The sequence below is a fragment of the Pseudophryne corroboree genome, chromosome 4 (genome assembly GCF_028390025.1).
Source record: "Pseudophryne corroboree isolate aPseCor3 chromosome 4, aPseCor3.hap2, whole genome shotgun sequence".
NCBI classification, from domain to species: domain Eukaryota; kingdom Metazoa; phylum Chordata; class Amphibia; order Anura; family Myobatrachidae; genus Pseudophryne; species Pseudophryne corroboree.
Genome location: NC_086447.1, coordinates 81020145 through 81042810, shown reverse-complemented (window position 1 = coordinate 81042810; position 22666 = coordinate 81020145). Strand labels below are relative to the sequence as shown.

Sequence of the window (22666 nt, the reverse complement as noted above, 5' to 3'; positions counted from 1 at the left end):
ACCATGACAAAACCCCTAGCTTTAAGTGCAGTAAACTGCATCTCCTGACTTCAGTTTCAGACTCAAGGCAGACAATTGAATATCTCTGGTACAATCCAACATCCTGTTTAATTGAATTGCTGCCACTGTCAAATGAAAACTCAAAAAAGTTGCAAAAATGTGTCAGAAAAAGTTGAAAAACAACTTAGCGTCTGTGGCTGGCGATACAGCTGGATTTGCAGCTATCTCATCTGGAACTGTGTTAAAAATAATAATGATTACAAAAATGTAGTCCCCCAAATCAAACCCACTGACAGCCTAGGCTGGTAATAGGAAAATTGTGGGGACCCCACTCTCTTTGTCTACCCATTTTTTCCACCTATCAGCCTAGGCTGTCACTGCTACTGTAGTTCTAGTTTTGTTTGGGGGAAGGGGGGGGGGGGAAGCAAGATGCTTTTCTTATATTAAGTCATGCAAGTGATGAGTGATTTGTTTACTGAACACATTTCGCCAGCAACTTGGCAACTCAGCCTCCAACTCGACACAATATGCAGGTTGCCACAAATTTCAAGCTGTTACATTTTGCCCATTAGCTTTTGCATAAAGGAAATTGTGGGGACTATTCCGAGTTGTTAGCAAATCAAAAAAGTTAGCAATAGGTCAAAACCGTGTTGCACTGCTGGGGGTATATTTACTCAAACTTCGTGTTTGTCCGATTTGTGTTTTTTTTTCAAAGTCCCAACACGGGAATTTACTAAGCACAAATCTCGGCAGTGTTTGGGCTATTCGTAATAGTTTTCACGGCTAAGTTCAGAAATACGAATGAATAGACCATCGGTCAAATGCGGCTGTTTGTTCATACAACACGGGAATTTACTATTAATTCGTATTTGGGTGTTAGTCTCTGAATGCTCAAGTGCGGGTGTATTTTTTTGCAATTCGTTAAAAAAAGCAGCAAAAAAATAGACCTGCTTTTTCCAGGCGAGTTTGGATAATCATGCACGGATCAGTGAGATCTGTGCATGGTTATCTATAGGAAAGGGTCTGTTTAATGTAAAAACTGAAAAAAAAATTGCGTGGGGTCCCCACTCCTAAGCATAACCAGCCTCGGCTCTATGAACCGGTCCTGGTTGTAAAAATTTTGGGGGGAAATTGACAGGGGTTCCCCCATATTTAAACAACCAGCACCAGGCTCTGCGCCTGGTACTGGTGCAAAAAATACAGGGGACAAAAGACGTAGGGGTCCCCCGTATTTTTAACACCAGCACCGGGCTCCACTAGTCAGAGAGATAATGCCACAGCCGGGGGACACTTTTATATAGGTCCCTACGGCCCTGGCATTAAATCACTAACTAGTCACCACTGGCCGGGGTACCCTGGTGGAGTGGGAACCCCTTAATTCAAGGGATCCCCCCTTCAGCCACCCAAGGGCCAGGGGTGAAGCCCGAGGCTGTCCCCCCATCCAAGTGCGGCGGATGGGGGGCGGATAGCCTTTTGTGGAAAAAAGTGAATATTGTTTTATTGTAGCAGAACTACAAGTCCCAGCAAGCCTCCCCCGCAAGCTGGTACTTGGAGAACCACAAGTACCAGCATGCGGGGGAAAAATGGGCCCGCTGGTACCTGTAGTTCAACTACAAAAAAATATCCAAATAACAAACAATACACAGACACTGTGAAAGTATAACTTTATTACATACATGCACACTTACATTCATACATACTTACCTATGTTGACACGAAGAGTCGGTCCCCTTCTCCACGTAGAATCCCGGGGTACCTGTAAATAAAATTATACTTACAAAAAATCCTGTGTAGATCGGTCCTCTTCCTATAAATTATAATCCAGGGATTTGGCAAAACAATAAAACGCATTACCCGAACCACGCACTGAAAGGGGATCCATGTTTACACATGGATCCCCTTTCCCCGACTGCCGGGACCCCCCGTGACTCCTATCAAAGAGGGTCCCTTCAGCCAATCAGGGAGCGCCACGTCATGGCACTCTCCTGATTGGCTGTGCGCTCCTGAGCTGTCAGTCAGGCAGTGCACTACAGAGATACAATGTAGCGCATAGGCGCTACATTGTATCCAATGGTGGGAACTTTGCAGTCAGCGGTAGACCGCGAGGTTATGTGAGGTCACTCTTGTGGTCTACCGCTTATCCCAAAGTTCCTACCATTGGTTACAATGTAGCGCCTATGCGATACATTGCATCTCTGCCGTGCGCTGGCTGACTGATAGCTCAGGAGCGCACAGCCAATCAGGAGAGTGCCATGACGTGGCGCTCCCTGATTGGCTGAAGGGACCCTCTTTGACAGGAGTCACGGGGGGTCCCGGCAGTTGGGGAAAGGGGATCCATGTGTAAACATGGATCCCCTTTCAGTGCGTGGTTCGTGTAATGCGTTTTATTGTTTTGCCAAATCCCTGGATTATAATTTATAAGAAGAGGACCAATCTACACAGGATTTTTTTCTAAGTATAATTTTATTTACAGGTACCCCGGGATTCTACGTGGAGAAGGGGACCGACTCTTCGTGTCAACATAAGTAAGTATGTGTATGAATGTAAGTGTGCATGTATGTAATAAAGTTATACTTTCACGGTGTCTGTGTATTGTTTTTATTTGGGTATTTTTTTGTAGTAGAACTACAGGTACCAGCGGGCCCGTTTCCCCCCGCATGCTGGTACTTGTGGTTCTCCAAGTACCAGCTTGTGGGGGAGGCTTGCTGGTACTTGTAGTTCTGCTACAAAAAACAATATTCTTTTTTTTCCACAAAAGGCTAACAGCCCCCCATCCGCCGCCTTTGGATGGGGGGGGACCAGCCTCGGGCTTCACCCCTGGCCCTTGGGTGGCTGGAGGGGGGGACCCCTTGATTTAAGGGCCAGGGGTGACTAGTTAGTGATTTAATGCCAGGGCCACAGGAACCTATATAAAAGTGTCCCCCGGCTGTGGTATTATCTCTCTGACTAGTGGAGCACGGTGCTGGTGTTAAAAATACGGGGGACCCCTACGTCTTTTGTCCCCCATATTTTTTGCACCAGGACCAGGCGCAGAGCCCGGTGCTGGTTGTTTAAATATGGGGGAATCCTAGTCAATTTTTTCCCCATATTTTTACAACCAGGACCGGCTCAAAGAGCCCGAGGCTGGTTATGCTTAGGAGTGGGGACCCCACGCAATTTTTTTTTTCAATTTTTAACCCATTCTGCACTGCTCACAATGCACACAATGAAGCCCTGTACGGATCTCACAGATCCGGCCGGGATTCCTTGTGTTTTGTCAGGCAGTGTTTTACTAATCACTCACGTAAAACACTGCCTGACATTACGTATCACATCGACATCGGAAAATACGAATGTGGAAAACTCGGCAGCTTAGTAAATGACCGTATCAGGATTCAAAAAGTTGCAGTAAAATGCACCCGATACCATTCGAGATAAAATACCCTTAAAAGCTGCTAAAACACGAATATTAGTAAATATACCCCCTGGTGGGGCAGATGTAACATGTGCAGAGAGAGTTAGATTTGGGTGTACTGTATTGTTACTGTGCAGAGTAAATACTGACTGCTTTATTTTTTCACTGTAATTTAGATTTCAGTTTGAACACACCCCACCCAAATCTAAATCTCTCTGCACATGTTACATTTGAACATGTGCTTCACTACTATTTTACTAATAGTGTAGGGACTCAAATGCGATATATGAATTTTAGTTGGTGCAAGATAACATTTGGTGTTTCAATATCAGGATAGTCCCCAGAAAATAAAGGTATGATTTGAAAGTAGCTGCACAATTGAAAATGTTTTTCTTTTATTATAATGACACTTTTTACTAGAGATGAGCGGGTTCGGTTCCTCTGAATCCGAACCCGCCCGAACTTCAGGTTTTTTACACGGGTCCGAGCAGGCTCGGATCTTCCCGCCTTGCTCGGCTAACCCGAGCGCGCCCGAACGTCATCATCACGCTGTCGGATTCTCGCGAGGCTCGGATTCTATCGCGAGACTCGGATTCTATATAAGGAGCCGCGCGTCGCCGCCATTTTCACACGTGCATTGAGAGTCATAGGGAGAGGACGTGGCTGGCGTCCTCTCCGTTTAGAGAAGAGAGAGACACAGTATTTTCGGGGAGCATTATTAGGAGGAGTACTACTATACTGTATACTACTATACTACTTGCTGAAGTGATATTTATAGATTAGATAGTGTGACTGTAAGTGTATTATCTGACTTGTGGGGGAGACACTGACAGTGGGGAGCAGTTAGAGTCTGAGAGCAGGACTCAGGAGTACATATAACGTACAGTGCACACTTTTGCTGCCAGAGTCAGTGCCACACTGCCATTGTTGTGACCACACTGACCACCAGTATAATAATATATTTTGTGATTGTCTGCTTAGGCCTCGGAGTACTAGTTGCAAGTTGCAACGTGACCTGAAGTGACCACCAGTTTAATAATCAATCACCACCAGTTTAATATATATATATATATATATATATAATTGTATATAATATATATATATATATATATAATATTGTATACCACCTACCCGTGGTTTTTTTTTTTTTCATTCTTCTTTATACATACTACTATAGTAGCTTACTGTAGCAGTCTGCGGTGCTGGGCTGACCTGACAGTGTCCAGCAGGTCCGCCATCAGTCATTACATAATAAATATATATAGTACCTGTCCGGCTGCAGTACTAGTGATATTATATTGATTTCATCTCATTATCAATAATTTATCATCCAGTCTAGACTCGATATTAGCAGCAGACACAGTACGTTAGTCCACGGCTGTAGCTACCTCTGTGTCGGCACTCGGCAGTCCATCCATAATTGTATACCACCTACCCGTGGTTTTTTTTTTTCTTTCTTCTTTGTACATACTACTATAGAGTATAGTAGCTTACTGTAGCAGTCTGCGGTGCTGCTGAGCTGACAGTGTCCAGCAGGTCCGTCATCAGTCATCATTACCTAATAAATATATTATCTACCTGTCCGGCTGCAGTACTAGTGATATTATATATACATACATATATATATTGATTTCATCTCATTATCAATCATCCAGTCTATATTAGCAGCAGACACAGTACGTTAGTCCACGGCTGTAGCTACCTCTGTGTCGGCACTCGGCAGTCCATCCATAATTGTATACCACCTACCCGTGGTTTTTTTTTTTCTTTCTTCTTTGTACATACTACTATAGTATAGTAGCTTACTGTAGCAGTCTGCGGTGCTGCTGAGCTGACAGTGTCCAGCAGGTCCGTCATCAGTCATCATTACCTAATAAATATATTATCTACCTGTCCGGCTGCAGTACTAGTGATATTATATATACATACATATATATATTGATTTCATCTCATTATCAATCATCCAGTCTATATTAGCAGCAGACACAGTACGTTAGTCCACGGCTGTAGCTACCTCTGTGTCGGCACTCGGCAGTCCATCCATAATTGTATACCACCTACCCGTGTTTTTTTTTTTCTTTCTTCTTTGTACATACTACTATAGTATAGTAGCTTACTGTAGCAGTCTGCGGTGCTGCTGAGCTGACAGTGTCCAGCAGGTCCGTCATCAGTCATCATTACCTAATAAATATATTATCTACCTGTCCGGCTGCAGTACTAGTGATATTATATATACATACATATATATATTGATTTCATCTCATTATCAATCATCCAGTCTATATTAGCAGCAGACACAGTACGTTAGTCCACGGCTGTAGCTACCTCTGTGTCGGCACTCGGCAGTCCATCCATAATTGTATACCACCTACATGTGTTTTTTTCTTTTCTTTCTTCTTTGTACATACTACTATAGTATAGTAGCTTACTGTAGCAGTCTGCGGTGCTGCTGAGCTGACAGTGTCCAGCAGGTCCGTCATCAGTCATCATTACCTAATAAATATATTATCTACCTGTCCGGCTGCAGTACTAGTGATATTATATATACATACATATATATATTGATTTCATCTCATTATCAATCATCCAGTCTATATTAGCAGCAGACACAGTACGTTAGTCCACGGCTGTAGCTACCTCTGTGTCGGCACTCGGCAGTCCATCCATAATTGTATACCACCTACCCGTGGTTTTTTCTTTTTCTTTCTTCTTTGTACATACTACTATAGTATAGTAGCTTACTGTAGCAGTCTGCGGTGCTGCTGAGCTGACAGTGTCCAGCAGGTCCGTCATCAGTCATCATTACCTAATAAATATATGATCTACCTGTCCGGCTGCAGTACTAGTGATATTATATATACATACATATATATATTGATTTCATCTCATTATCAATCATCCAGTCTATATTAGCAGCAGACACAGTACGTTAGTCCACGGCTGTAGCTACCTCTGTGTCGGCACTCGGCAGTCCATCCATAATTGTATACCACCTACCCGTGGTTTTTTTTTTTCTTTCTTCTTTGTACATACTACTATAGTATAGTAGCTTACTGTAGCAGTCTGCGGTGCTGCTGAGCTGACAGTGTCCAGCAAGTCCGTCATCAGTCATCATTACCTAATAAATATATTATCTACCTGTCCAGCTGCAGTACTAGTGATATTATATATACATACATATATATATTGATTTCATCTCATTATCAATCATCCAGTCTATATTAGCAGCAGACACAGTACGTTAGTCCACGGCTGTAGCTACCTCTGTGTCGGCACTCGGCAGTCCATCCATAATTGTATACCACCTACCCGTGGTTTTTTTTTTTCCTTTCTTCTTTGTACATACTACTATAGTATAGTAGCTTACTGTAGCAGTCTGCGGTGCTGCTGAGCTGACAGTGTCCAGCAGGTCCGTCATCAGTCATCATTACCTAATAAATATATTATCTACCTGTCCGGCTGCAGTACTAGTGATATTATATATACATACATATATATATTGATTTCATCTCATTATCAATCATCCAGTCTATATTAGCAGCAGACACAGTACGTTAGTCCACGGCTGTAGCTACCTCTGTGTCGGCACTCGGCAGTCCATCCATAATTGTATACCACCTACCCGTGTTTTTTTTTTTTTCTTTCTTCTTTGTACATACTACTATAGAGTATAGTAGCTTACTGTAGCAGTCTGCGGTGCTGCTGAGCTGACAGTGTCCAGCAGGTCCGTCATCAGTCATCATTACCTAATAAATATATTATCTACCTGTCCGGCTGCAGTACTAGTGATATTATATATACATACATATATATATTGATTTCATCTCATTATCAATCATCCAGTCTATATTAGCAGCAGACACAGTACGTTAGTCCACGGCTGTAGCTACCTCTGTGTCGGCACTCGGCAGTCCATCCATAATTGTATACCACCTACCCGTGGTTTTTTCTTTTTCTTTCTTCTTTGTACATACTACTATAGTATAGTAGCTTACTGTAGCAGTCTGCGGTGCTGCTGAGCTGACAGTGTCCAGCAGGTCCGTCATCAGTCATCATTACCTAATAAATATATTATCTACCTGTCCGGCTGCAGTACTAGTGATATTATATATACATACATATATATATTGATTTCATCTCATTATCAATCATCCAGTCTATATTAGCAGCAGACACAGTACGTTAGTCCACGGCTGTAGCTACCTCTGTGTCGGCACTCGGCAGTCCATCCATAATTGTATACCACCTACCCGTGGTTTTTTTTTTCTTTCTTCTTTGTACATACTACTATAGTATAGTAGCTTACTGTAGCAGTCTGCGGTGCTGCTGAGCTGACAGTGTCCAGCAAGTCCGTCATCAGTCATCATTACCTAATAAATATATTATCTACCTGTCCAGCTGCAGTACTAGTGATATTATATATACATACATATATATATTGATTTCATCTCATTATCAATCATCCAGTCTATATTAGCAGCAGACACAGTACGTTAGTCCACGGCTGTAGCTACCTCTGTGTCGGCACTCGGCAGTCCATCCATAATTGTATACCACCTACCCGTGGTTTTTTTTTTCCTTTCTTCTTTGTACATACTACTATAGTATAGTAGCTTACTGTAGCAGTCTGCGGTGCTGCTGAGCTGACAGTGTCCAGCAGGTCCGTCATCAGTCATCATTACCTAATAAATATATTATCTACCTGTCCGGCTGCAGTACTAGTGATATTATATATACATACATATATATATTGATTTCATCTCATTATCAATCATCCAGTCTATATTAGCAGCAGACACAGTACGTTAGTCCACGGCTGTAGCTACCTCTGTGTCGGCACTCGGCAGTCCATCCATAATTGTATACCACCTACCCGTGTTTTTTTCTTTTTCTTTCTTCTTTGTACATACTACTATAGAGTATAGTAGCTTACTGTAGCAGTCTGCGGTGCTGCTGAGCTGACAGTGTCCAGCAGGTCCGTCATCAGTCATCATTACCTAATAAATATATTATCTACCTGTCCGGCTGCAGTACTAGTGATATTATATATACATACATATATATATTGATTTCATCTCATTATCAATCATCCAGTCTATATTAGCAGCAGACACAGTACGGTAGTCCACGGCTGCAGCTACCTCTGTGTCGGCACTCGGCAGTCCATCCATAAGTATACTAGTATCCATCCATCTCCATTGTTTACCCGAGGTGCCTTTTAGTTGTGCCTATTAAAATATGGAGAACAAAAATGTTGAGGTTCCAAAATAAGGGAAAGATAAGATCCACTTCCACCTCGTGCTGAAGCTGCTGCCACTAGTCATGGCCGAGACGATGAAATGCCAGCAACGTCGTCTGCCAAGGCCGATGCCCAATGTCATAGTACAGAGCATGTCAAATCCAAAACACCAAATATCAGTAAAAAAAGGACTCCAAAACCTAAAATAAAATTGTCGGAGGAGAAGCGTAAACTTGCCAATATGCCATTTACCACACGGAGTGGCAAGGAACGGCTGAGGCCCTGGCCTATGTTCATGGCTAGTGGTTCAGCTTCACATGAGGATGGAAGCACTCAGCCTCTCGCTAGAAAACTGAAAAGACTCAAGCTGGCAAAAGCACCGCAAAGAACTGTGCGTTCTTCGAAATCCCAAATCCACAAGGAGAGTCCAATTGTGTCGGTTGCGATGCCTGACCTTCCCAACACTGGACGTGAAGAGCATGCGCCTTCCACCATTTGCACGCCCCCTGCAAGTGCTGGAAGGAGCACCCGCAGTCCAGTTCCTGATAGTCAGATTGAAGATGTCAGTGTTGAAGTACACCAGGATGAGGAGGATATGGGTGTTGCTGGCGCTGGGGAGGAAATTGACCAGGAGGATTCTGATGGTGAGGTGGTTTGTTTAAGTCAGGCACCCGGGGAGACACCTGTTGTCCGTGGGAGGAATATGGCCGTTGACATGCCTGGTGAAAATACCAAAAAAATCAGCTCTTCAGTGTGGAGGTATTTCAACAGAAAAGCAGACAACAGGTGTCAAGCCGTGTGTTGCCTTTGTCAAGCTGTAATAAGTAGGGGTAAGGACGTTAACCACCTCGGAACATCCTCCCTTATACGTCACCTGCAGCGCATTCATAATAAGTCAGTGACAAGTTCAAAAACTTTGGGTGACAGCGGAAGCAGTCCACTGACCAGTAAATCCCTTCCTCTTGTAACCAAGCTCACGCAAACCACCCCACCAACTCCCTCAGTGTCAATTTCCTCCTTCCCCAGGAATGCCAATAGTCCTGCAGGCCATGTCACTGGCAATTCTGATGATTCCTCTCCTGCCTGGGATTCCTCCGATGCATCCTTGCGTGTAACGCCTACTGCTGCTGGCGCTGCTGTTGTTGCTGCTGGGAGTCGATGGTCATCCCAGAGGGGAAGTCGTAAGACCACTTTTACTACTTCCACCAAGCAATTGACTGTCCAACAGTCCTTTGCGAGGAAGATGAAATATCACAGCAGTCATCCTACTGCAAAGCGGATAACTGAGGCCTTGGCATCCTGGGTGGTGAGAAACGTGGTTCCGGTATCCATCATTACTGCAGAGCCAACTAGAGACTTGTTGGAGGTACTGTGTCCCCGGTACCAAATACCATCTAGGTTCCATTTCTCTAGGCAGGCGATACCGAAAATGTACACAGACCTCAGAAAAAGAGTCACCAGTGTCCTAAAAAATGCAGCTGTACCCAATGTCCACTTAACCACGGACATGTGGACAAGTGGAGCAGGGCAGGGTCAGGACTATATGACTGTGACAGCCCACTGGGTAGATGTATGGACTCCCGCCGCAAGAACAGCAGCGGCGGCACCAGTAGCAGCATCTCGCAAACGCCAACTCTTTCCTAGGCAGGCTACACTTTGTATCACCGGTTTCCAGAATACGCACACAGCTGAAAACCTCTTACGGCAACTGAGGAAGATCATCGCGGAATGGCTTACCCCAATTGGACTCTCCTGTGGATTTGTGGCATCGGACAACGCCAGCAATATTGTGTGTGCATTAAATATGGGCAAATTCCAGCACGTCCCATGTTTTGCACATACCTTGAATTTGGTGGTGCAGAATTATTTAAAAAACGACAGGGGCGTGCAAGAGATGCTGTCGGTGGCCAGAAGAATTGCGGGACACTTTCGGCGTACAGGCACCACGTACAGAAGACTGGAGCACCACCAAAAACTACTGAACCTGCCCTGCCATCATCTGAAGCAAGAAGTGGTAACGAGGTGGAATTCAACCCTCTATATGCTTCAGAGGTTGGAGGAGCAGCAAAAGGCCATTCAAGCCTATACAATTGAGCACGATATAGGAGGTGGAATGCACCTGTCTCAAGCGCAGTGGAGAATGATTTCAACGTTGTGCAAGGTTCTGATGCCCTTTGAACTTGCCACACGTGAAGTCAGTTCAGACACTGCCAGCCTGAGTCAGGTCATTCCCCTCATCATGCTTTTGCAGAAGAAGCTGGAGACATTGAAGGAGGAGCTAACACGGAGCGATTCCGCTAGGCATGTGGGACTTGTGGATGGAGCCCTTAATTCGCTTAACAAGGATTCACGGGTGGTCAATCTGTTGAAATCAGAGCACTACATTTTGGCCACCGTGCTCGATCCTAGATTTAAAGCCTACCTTGGATCTCTCTTTCCGGCAGACACAAGTCTGCTGGGGTTGAAAGACCTGCTGGTGAGAAAATTGTCAAGTCAAGCGGAACGCGACCTGTCAACATCTCCTCCTTCACATTCTCCCGCAACTGGGGGTGCGAGGAAAAGGCTCAGAATTCCGAGCCCACCCGCTGGCGGTGATGCATGGCAGTCTGGAGCGACTGCTGATGCTGACATCTGGTCCGGACTGAAGGACCTGACAACGATTACGGACATGTCGTCTACTGTCACTGCATATGATTCTCTCACCATTGAAAGAATGGTGGAGGATTATATGAGTGACCGCATCCAAGTAGGCACGTCACACAGTCCGTACTTATACTGGCAGGAAAAAGAGGCAATTTGGAAGCCCTTGCACAAACTGGCTTTATTCTACCTAAGTTGCCCTCCCACAAGTGTGTACTCCGAAAGAGTGTTTAGTGCCGCCGCTCACCTTGTCAGGAATCGGCGTACGAGGTTACATCCAGAAAATGTGGAGAAGATGATGTTCATTAAAATGAATTATAATCAATTCCTCCGTGGAGACATTGACCAGCAGCAATTGCCTCCACAAAGTACACAGGGAGCTGAGATGGTGGATTCCAGTGGGGACGAATTGATAATCTGTGAGGAGGGGGATGTACACGGTGATATATCGGAGGATGATGATGAGGTGGACATCTTGCCTCTGTAGAGCCAGTTTGTGCAAGGAGAGATTAATTGCTTCTTTTTTGGTGGGGGTCCAAACCAACCCGTCATTTCAGTCACAGTCGTGTGGCAGACCCTGTCACTGAAATGATGGGTTGGTTAAAGTTTGCATGTCCTGTTTATACAACATAAGGGTGGGTGGGAGGGCCCAAGGACAATTCCATCTTGCACCTCTTTTTTCTTTAATTTTTCTTTGCGTCATGTGCTGTTTGGGGAGGGTTTTTTGGAAGGGACATCCTGCGTGACACTGCAGTGACACTCCTAGATGGGCCCGGTGTTTGTGTCGGCCACTAGGGTCGCTTATCTTACTCACACAGCTACCTCATTGCGCCTCTTTTTTTCTTTGCGTCATGTGCTGTTTGGGGAGGGTTTTTTGGAAGGGACATCCTGCGTGACACTGCAGTGACACTCCTAGATGGGCCCGGTGTTTGTGTCGGCCACTAGGGTCGCTTATCTTACTCACACAGCTACCTCATTGCGCCTCTTTTTTTCTTTGCGTCATGTGCTGTTTGGGGAGGGTTTTTTGGAAGGGACATCCTGCGTGACACTGCAGTGCCACTCCTAGATGGGCCAGGTGTTTGTGTCGGCCACTAGGGTCGCTTATCTTACTCACACAGCTACCTCATTGCGCCTCTTTTTTTCTTTGCGTCATGTGCTGTTTGGGGAGTGTTTTTTGGAAGGGACATCCTGCGTGACACTGCAGTGACACTCCTAGATGGGCCCGGTGTTTGTGTTGGCCACTAGGGTCGCTTAGCTTAGTCATCCAGCGACCTAGGTGCAAATTTTAGGACTAAAAATAATATTGTGAGGTGTGAGGTATTCAGAATAGACTGAAAATGAGTGGGAATTATGGTTTTTGAGGTTAATAATACTTTGGGATCAAAATGACCCCCAAATTCTATGATTTAAGCTGTTTTTTAGTGTTTTTTGAAAAAAACACCCGAATCCAAAACACACCCGAATCCGACAAAAAAAATTCGGTGAGGTTTTGCCAAAACGCGGTCGAACCCAAAACACGGCCGCGGAACCGAACCCAAAACCAAAACACAAAACCCGAAAAATTTCCGGCGCTCATCATTTTTACCACGTTATGTACATAGAAATGGGCATGACTTTTGTTCGGTTTAGTCCCTTTTGGTTTTACATTTGTATAACCTCTGAACTAAACATTTTATCAGCTTAAACAACTGTTACCATAACCCTTCGCTATATTATAATGAATTGGCATGTTGGGCCTGTCGGAAAACTCCTCCGCGTGGTTCACCAGAGCGTCTCTCACGGTCTCATACCCGCTCAGGACGACCATATTCTGGTGTCCTACTTTTATGCTGAACACTGGACCATACTTCTTAGCCAGCTGCAAAATAAAAACAAGCAAATGTGAGGGCGTTAAAGGTGACTGTTTATTGTATATACAGTAAATAGAATCTGGACACTAGGGTATGTCGAATAACATGGTTTTGTAGATCAAAAATATGCTTGGCTCTGAAAAATCTTCTACCTCTAGGTGGTATTCTAGCCCCAAATTCTCGTCGTCCTAACTCAATATCTTAGGCTCCCGTAATTGGTTTAAAGTTTGGAATTGTACTTATGCAGTCCTGCAGTGCACGCTATTCAAGGGCCAGGAGTGACGCTGCGCTGACTGAATGGACTCAATTTGAAACACAAACATGACTAAAGACCAATACGAGCCAAAAGTGGGGTTTTTGGTGTGTAATAAACTTGAAAAATGTGCTTAATTTTCCATTGATTTTGGCATTTTTCTTGCAAATTTTCACCTGTAGCTCTTAGTTTTTTCTGTAGGGCAAAGTCGGAAAATATCCAGGATCCATCGCGAGGATTTGGCTGTACAGATGGAGCCATGCTAATCGTGGCTCCATCTGTGCCTGGGAATGCCCATCACTGCCCCATTCACTTTAATGGCAGCGCCTATTTGCTCTCCCATAGCGGGACTAGGCGCCAGATCGCCTAGTCCCACCAGGACTGCACGTCTTAACTCTGTAGTTCAGATCCCACCTATGCCCAACCCAAAAACCCAACCCAATATATTTGCTCTCAGGTTCTTGAACAAGTGAAATGTGTTCTCCCTATCTTTTCCTGCATAAACATATGATCCTTTCAACCGCACAAATTGAGTGTACTCATGCAGTCGAAAGAAAATCGCTTCCACTGGTATTTCTCTTATGTCCTAGAGGAAACTGGGAATCCATTAAGTACCATGGGGTCCACTAGGAGCCTTGGGCACTTTAAGAATTTGATAGTATGTGCTGGCTCCTCCCTCTATGCCCCTCCTACCAGACTCCGTTTAGAAAAAATGTGCTCAGAGGAGCCGGTCACGTCGCTGGAAGGTTCTGAAGAGTCTTCTGCATTTATTTTGTGTTTGTTATTTTCAGGCAGGTCTGGATGGCATCAGCCTGCCCGCTTCGTGGGACTTGGGGGGGGGGGGGAGGGGGAGCAAACTCTTGAAGGGTTAATGGTCCCATTCCCCCGCTGACAGGACACTAGCTCCTGAGGGAATTATTCGCAAGCCCCACCATGGCGAGCGTACATTCCCGCAGCACACCGCCACCCCTAACACAGCCAGAAGATAGAAGAGTGGTGAGTATTAAGCCGGCATCCCGGTTAGCGGGTCGCCGGCCAGTAAGGCAGCATGAGGGTACGGAGATGCATGGCTTCTACGTGCGGCAGCTGGGTCTCCAGACTCAGTACACAGTGCGGACGCACCGCTTATGAGGGAGCGAACTGAGTCTAAGTACACTACGGGTGTTCACAGTACCCAGACTGGCATTACAGACTTAAAAGGCGGCTGACTCCATTTTAAGCACTAAAATTACCTCAGCCAGTATAAAAAAGCATGAAGACCGCGCACCATTGAAGGGGTGGGGCTTCACTAAGAGCGGATCCAGCAGCTCACCAGCACCATTTTCCCTCTGCAGTGGACACAGATGCTGACTGATAGGGACGCTGCAGCTCCTCTGTAGAGACTCCCGATTACCTCAGCATTACCAGGGGGTCATAGCAGGGGGGGAGCGCTTACTAGTGTACTAAGTCCCCAATCTGGGTACTTAGTCTGCGAGCAACCCGGATAAGCTTGGCATTAGCAGTAAGGTCGTTGTGTGCTGGCTCCAGACTATCTCTGTGTCTCTCTTGAAGGGTCTTTGTGGGTTAATTGTGCATTCAACCTTTTCCTGTGTGTGTGTTGTCACTGTCACAGTATGCCAGACAAAGAGTGTGTTTCATGTAAGGCACAGTGTTCCTCTTCTCCAGGGGGTTCACTGCAGTGTACTCAGTGCAGAACACCCTCCCAGGCTAGCGGGGCGGAGCCAGCTTGGCTGGATTCCGTTAGAGGAATGATTTCCAATATTTCTACTAAATTGTCCCGCAATGAGAAAGAGACGCAATACATAAGAAAATCGATGACTGAGTTTATGAACAGAGACTCAGTACCCCAACCAGCGTCTCAGTCCCCTACCATTTGTCTGCAAAAACGTGCTTTGGCTCATATCCTGCAGTCTGAATCTGATGACAAGGGGCCAAACATGGAGGAGGGGGAGGTAGACTCAGAGGGGGGTGGGGTAGAGGCTACTCTGTCACAGGGAATAGAGACTCTCATAGAAGCTATCAGAGAAGTTCTACATATCCCTTATAAGGAGGAGACTGAGAAATCTTATTTTAATATAAAAAATAAATCCTCAGCCACTTTTCCTGTGTCAAATGAACTAAATACCCTGTTTGAAGAACCGTGAGTTAATCCTGATAGGAAATTTCAAATCCCTAAAAGGTTGATCTCATGTTTTTCCTTTCCTCCTGGAAAAAATGGGAAAATCCACTGATAGTATCTAGGCTGTCACTTAAAATTGTATTGCCTGTCCCGGGTGCAGCCTCCCTAAAAGACACGGCTGATCACATAATTGAAAATACTCTCAAATCTTTGTATACAGCTGCTGGGGTGGCCCAGAGACCCACTATAGCATGTGGGTGGATTACTAAATCCAGCGCTAAATGGTCGGGTATCCTAATTGAGGGGTTAGGTACCTTGCCTCAAGGGGAGATTATTTTACTCCTGCAACATATACAGGACTCTGCAAATTTTATGGTGGAAGCCATAAATGAAAAAGGATTGCTTAATGCATGCACCAGACTACTCCTGGATCATGGGTGGATTACGAACTTACCAAAATCTCACCGACGCAGAGGCTTCCTTTCCTGGGAATGATACTGGACACAGAGTCTCAGAGAGTGTTCCTTGCCTTGGAGAAGGCTATGGAAATCCAGTCGATGGTTCGGGCTTTCCTGAAGCCAACCCGGATCTTAGTACATCTGTGCATTCACCTTCTGGGAAAAATGGTGGCCTCGTACAAGGTGCTTTAGCATGGAAGGTTTCATGCGAGGCCCTTCCAGCTGGATCTGTTGGACAAATGGTCCGGATCACATCTTCACATGCACCAGAGGATCTGTCTGTTGCCAAAAGCCAGAATCTCCCTTCTGTGGTGGCTACAGACTTCTCACCTCATCGAGGGTCGGAGGTTCGGAATTCAGAATTGGATTCTGCTAACCACAAACACAAGCCTCAGAGTTTGGGGAGCAGTCACCCAGGGGGAGCAGTTTCAAGAAGATGGTCAAGTCAGGAAGTCGTCCTTCCAATAAACTCAGGGCAATCTACAACGCCCTTCTGTAGGCCTCATCTCTACTTCGGAATCAGGCCATTCAAGTCCAGTCGGACAATGTAACGGTGGTAACGTACATAAACTGACAGGGCGGAACGAAAAGCAGAGCAGCAATGTCAGAGATGTCAAGAAATCTCCTCTGGGCGGAAAAACACGCCATGGCATTGTTGGCAGTCTTCATTCTGGGAGTAGACAACTGGGAAGCAGACTTCCTCAGCAGACACGACCTACACCTGGGGGAGTGGGGCCTCCACCCGGAGGTGATCCGGTGAATGTCATGTTGGTGGGGATATCCACAGATCGACATGATGGCCTCTCAACTCAACAAGAAGCTCAAGCGGTATTGTTCCATGTCGAGAGACCAGCAAGCAGTGGTGGTAGATGCTCTGACAACTCCGTGGGTCTTCCAGCTGGTGTACGCGTTTCCTCCACTTCCTCTGATCCCAAGAATTCTAAAGAGAATAAAAATGGAAAAGGTGCAAGCAATCCACATTGCTCCGGACTAGCCTCGAAGGGCCTGGTACTTGGATCTTCTCGAGATGCTAATCGAAGATTTGTGGCCTCTACCTCTTCGCGAGGCTCTTCTGCAACAGGGCCCGTTCATCTATCAAGACTTACCACGGCTACGTTTAACAGCATGGAAGTTGAACGGCTGATTCTAGCCAGAAGAGGGATTCCTGACAAGGTCATCCCAACTATGATCCAAGCCAGGAAGGGGGTAACGTCTAAACATTACCACCGTACAGTATATGGAAGAAGTATGTCTCTTGGTGTGAAACCAGACAATATTCTGTGGTGGAATTTCATCTGGGACATCTCCTGCTTTTTCTGAAGTCAGGAGTTGATGAGGGCCTATGCCTAGGCTCCATTAAAGTCCAAATTTCGGCCTTGTCTATTTAATTTCAGAAACAATTGGCGTCTCTCCCTGATGTCCAGCCTCCATTTGTGCCTCCCAAGGCACCATGGGACCTCAATTTGGTGCTGCAGTTCCTACAATCGGACTGGTATGAACCGTTACAGGAGGTTGACATAAAGTACCTTATGTGGAAGACCGGCACACTGTTGGCCTTGGCCTCAGAAAGACGTGTGTCGGAGCTAGGGGTGTTGTCTCACAAGAGTCCCTACTTAATTTTCCATGAGGGCAGAGCTGAACTCAAAACTCGTCAGCAATTTTTTCCTAAGGTGGTATCCGCTTTTCACATCAACCAACCTATTGTGGTTCCGGCTGTGATGGACACCTCTGCTAATTCAAAGTCTTTGGATGTTGTGAGGGCTTTGTAGGTGTATGTAAAGAGAACAGCTAGTCTATTGCACGCTGGATCAGGCTCCCTATCCAGCATGCTTATTCCACGGCAGGTTTGCCGGTTCCAAAATCTGTACAAGCCCACTCTACTAGGTCGGTGTGTTCTTCTTGGGTGGCTGCCCGGGGTGTATCGGCTTTACAGCTCTGCCGAGCAGCTACTTGGTCAGGTTCGAACATGTTTGCTAAGTTTTACAAGTTCGATATTTTAGCCTCTGAGAATCTTCAGTTTGATCAATTGGTTCTGCAGGAACCTCAGCACTCTTCCACCCGGTTTGGGAGTTTTGGTACTTCCCCATGGTACAGTACTAAATGGATTCCCAGTATCCTCTAGGACATAGGAGAAAATAGGATTTTAATTACCTGCCAATAAATACTTTTCTCGTAATCCGTAGGGGATACTGGGCACCCGCCCGGTGCTTCGTTCTTCCTGCACTGTTACTTGGTTAAGTATTCTGGTTTGTTCAGCTGTTGCTGTTCATTTTTCAAGTTTGGTTAGCATGGCTTTCCTATTGTTCTGTGTGCTGGTTCGTAATCTCACCATTTTCCTTATCTATCCTTCTCTCAAAGTATGTCCGTCTCCTCGGGCACAGATTCCTAGACTAAGTCTGGTAGAAGGGGCCTAGAGGGAGGAGCCAGCACACACTATCAAATTCTTAAAGTGTACAAGGCTCCTAGTGGACCCGTCTATACCCCATGGTACGAAGTGGATTCCCAGTATCCTCTACGGACTATGAGAAAAGGATTTACCGGTAGGCAATTAAAATCCTAATTAATGGTCATGTTTTGACTGTTCTTTCCAAAATGCTCATTAATTATATTGTAATATTAATCAGGATAGATTCATTTAAATATACATCATTTTCTGGCCATGGGTGAGATTTATTAAAGCTTCAAGAGAGATAAAGTACTAATGCTGGGCATACATTATACAATTATAGCCCTGATAGGCCAATTAATGGTGGATTGTGCTGATAATCACATACTACTTATCTGTGACCAACCACAAATGATTGGTCTGTCAGACATGCCGAATTGTGGGGCTATACTGTACAGTGGCACTGAGAGGGGTGGAGGGCGGGTACAAATTACCCGGGCCTGGGCTGCTGGAGGCGCCCGGAGGAGGCTCGTGTCCGATACCCCCTTCTATATCTGTGCTGTTGCGGGTATTGGCGGCACCATCTTTCCAGTGATCTCTTTGGGAAGAAAACCAGCCTGGGAAATTTTTTGAAGCAGCCCTAATTAGGGGAGAGGGTTACGGCCGTGTGTCAATATAATACTAATGTGCGGGGGTCTGCTTTTGCAGTCAAAAATGGGGGGACTGCAGCAGATATCTATACTGTGTTTTGTGTATTTTTTATTTTTATTATCCTTTATTTACATAAACTTGGTACGGATTGGCAGTGCCATCTCCCTGTAAAATATGGAAGACCCTACTCCTGAGATGGAAGAAACATCTCTCACTTCCTTTCCAAAAGTGCATTGGGTACTAACATTCATTTTGGAGCTTGCCCACACTCTGCCCAGGTATGTCATGAGGGGACACGAGGGATGTCTGGGGTATGAGGGTGTGGGGAGTGGGGACATGAGGGATGTCTGGGGTATAGGGGAGAGCAGAATGTGACAGAGGAGGGTTGTCAGGTGTATGAGGGGTGTGAAGGGTGCATGAGAGATGTTGGGGTATAGGGAAAGCAGGGTGTGACAGAGGCAGAAGTGTATAGGGAGAGCGAAACGGGGGTGTAATGTGTGGGGAGGGGCGAGATGCTAGGCAGGAGATACATGCTGGAACAGTCTCATAGGCCAATATTCTATGGTGTGAAGGAGGCGGAGCTTAAAGATGCAAGTCACGTTATTTAGCCCCGCCACATACCCATGGACCTAAGAATTGTGGGCATTTTCCTGTTTTAGGGGAAGGGCCTAATGATGTGACAGTCCAGTTCCGCCCCCTTAAGTGGCCTACTACATCTCCTCTCCTGGCTTCTTCCAGAGAGAAGACAAAAAAAGTAGGCAAGCCAAATATGCATATATACAGTACCAGCATCATTTCAACTATTCAAATGCTGTTTTTATAGCTACAACAACAATTTTCCATTTATCTCTGCCCAATGCGTGATCAAACTTTCAAGTAATAACTTTAGCAATGTTCCAGTGTAGATCTACCAGACACTGAAATGCGTTGGATGATGGTGGAGGTGTGTGGACACTGGCTGACAATGACAATTTCTAGGTCCAACTATGTAGTCAGGGACTGTTTTGTTGGTTCTTTGTGTATTTACCAGTTAGAACAGTATCTCAGTGCTCGTGTCCTTATAAGGAAGGTAAATTATTCCTAATCTGCAGCTTTATATATGTATTAATCTCATTACCTATTACATTACCTTTTGGATTGTTACGTGGGGTCTCTTGAAGTTCAAAATGGGAATATTTCCTATGATTGGGAAAGGCCATGGTCCAGGAGGATAATTCGGATGAATGCGTGACTTCCGCTTGTATAAAAAAGCAGCCACAAAAACACACGTTATAATGTACAGGAGAATTGTGATCGGATCAGAGAAATCCATGACTTCAGCAAAGCCTAGATCACTAAGACAAAACAGGAATTTGTGTTAGAAATGGGGCTAGACAAGATTATATAACACATCTATATCTAAAATTCACATTTAACCAACAGTTTTATTATGAGTTGTGTGTTTTGTATTTTGTGTTGTGACTTAGCCAAGTGTTTAATTCACAATCACTATTCATTTTAAGCACATGAGAAGAGATTGTTACTGACTCATGGGAACAGACTGACAGTGTCGACTATAAAAAAAAGTTTAAAGTTTCAAATGTTGTACGCTATTTTTTTTTCTTTTTTAGACACACCAGAAAGTGCAAAGTGTTCATGTATCTATGTGTGTCTGTGTGTGTGGGGATGGGGGACTGTTAATGTTGATTAACATACAGGACAGAAAAGCAATACCTTTTAAAGCAATACCTTTTACACTGAAATTTGAGCAGCTGCGGCTGCTGGATGTAATCATTAACCTATGTACTTTTTACTCACTTAGCGTACACACACACCGACATGCTGTAAACACAATGCAGCTACACGTGTGGCTGAAATACACTTTAAACTTTAGCAGGAAAGAGACACGACACCAATTGTATTTAAAATGCTGGGATCCGACCCACCAACATATAATTGCAAAAAGGAGGTTACAATAACAATACAATCACAATAAGAGAAAAGGGGCTACAATCAATGGTACATACGTTTGTTTGCCAGCGCCACACTCTCCCTGTGCTCAGTCAATCAAGCAAGATGACCTTCAGAGAGAGAGAGAGACCGGCCAGGCAGCTTGGGTTTTTATACATTTGGCTAAAACATAATACAATAGAAACTGTAATCTCTTCACCTATAGGTCAAAGGGCTGGTCATTTACAGTACAGGAGGGGTCATAGGTTGGTTTTAATAGGTGGGTGATGCCTGGTCCAGGTGCACTTGCAGTTGGTCTCCACTGGGTTCCCTCCGAATATCAGAGTACAGTAAATACAGTATAATAGTAATATTCTGTTCCTGCGCATATCTATGCGCAGGAGCGTGCTGTCTTATGCAAACTGGTACCGGAATGTTGCTCTTAAAATACCCTACAGCTGGATACCAAACAACACCTCCTAACCTAATGCTGTCCCCTCATATCCTGTAAAGGTGAATCCCTTTGTTATTGTACCTTTTAAACAAGTATAACTTGCTGGTGTGGTGCATGTGGGCTATGTGTACATTTTGCACTATGTGGATTAAATATGAGATATGTTTTTGTGTCTGTTCCATGCGAATACAAATGCTACCACAATTACTCATACCACGCGCTAATACGCACTGCCGCGTGAGCGATTATACGCAGATTGCGGGCATGTGCACGTACGTCAGAACAAGTACACGCACGGAGGCCATCTGTGTGGTGTTTGTACTTGGTGCGTGTGACAATAATATTTTCGACTTCAACAGGACGGACTCTTCCGTAAGTAGCCTCTCCATTAATTTCTATTGTGGTAACACAGTGAGAGCATTTACAACTGTCTCCTTGGCTTGGCCGTAGCAGTTTACAGAGAATATTTGGACATTCACATCACTCCCTGCCACAGTGGATCTTACAATTTATGGCCCCAATTTATCAAACCTTAGAAAGTGATAAAGTGCATGATGATAAAGTACCAACCAATCAGCTCCTAACCGTCATTTTACAAACACAGCCTGTAATATGATAGTTAGGAGGAGCTGGTTGGCTGGTACTTTAGCGCCGTGGAATTTAGCAATCTCCAAAGCTTGATAATGCGATAATGTCATGCACCAGCAGCAACAAAGAAAATAGCCTCTTATGTATGTATTGTACTGAGAGATTTACTAAAGTCAAAAACGGGAAAAAAACAGGAACCTGTAAAACACACCCAAATAAGCAATCAGGGGCATATTCATTGTGAAAAAATTGTGAAATGAGAATATTTAGCTATCAATTCTCATTCTTTTATTTCACAATTTTTTCGATATTCTGGAAGTCTCTCTTAAGGTGTGTACACACGGTGAGATCCTTGCTATGCCCGATTTTGACTATGCGATTTCCCTTGAACTCCCCCAGAGCCCAGATAGCACAGATAGTATAGATTTTGACTATCTGTGCTTGAGATTTTATCTATGTACGATTTTGACTAAGTGCCAATTTTGACTATACTTTGTACTAGATAGCACACTAGATAGTAAAGATTGACCTGCTCCAGACCGTTGGACTTCATTTAAGGCACCACTACTGTTGGCTCTAAATCCAGGACGACCCATCTGTTTGCTAAAATTGAACCAGGATTCTTATTCTATTTGGTCCAATGATAAACAACTCTACAGGATTCATTCGAATTGGTCATTACCACAGACTGTGAACCAGAATCCA

General features: G+C 44.8%; 1 protein-coding gene across 1 annotated transcript in view; it reads right to left on the bottom strand.

Annotated features, from left to right (window-relative positions):
* Positions 1-20302, bottom strand: part of LOC134910841 (cytochrome P450 2C5-like) — a 164545-nt gene extending 144243 nt beyond the window's left edge. Inside the window, exons 1-2 of the mRNA XM_063919224.1 lie at positions 20120-20302; positions 12969-13131 (exon numbers count right to left, since the gene is read on the bottom strand). Of these exons, the coding sequence (XP_063775294.1) occupies positions 12969-13131; positions 20120-20302 (346 nt within the window). The remainder of the gene's footprint in view (positions 1-12968; positions 13132-20119) is intronic.
* Positions 20303-22666: the final 2364 nt, after the last annotated feature.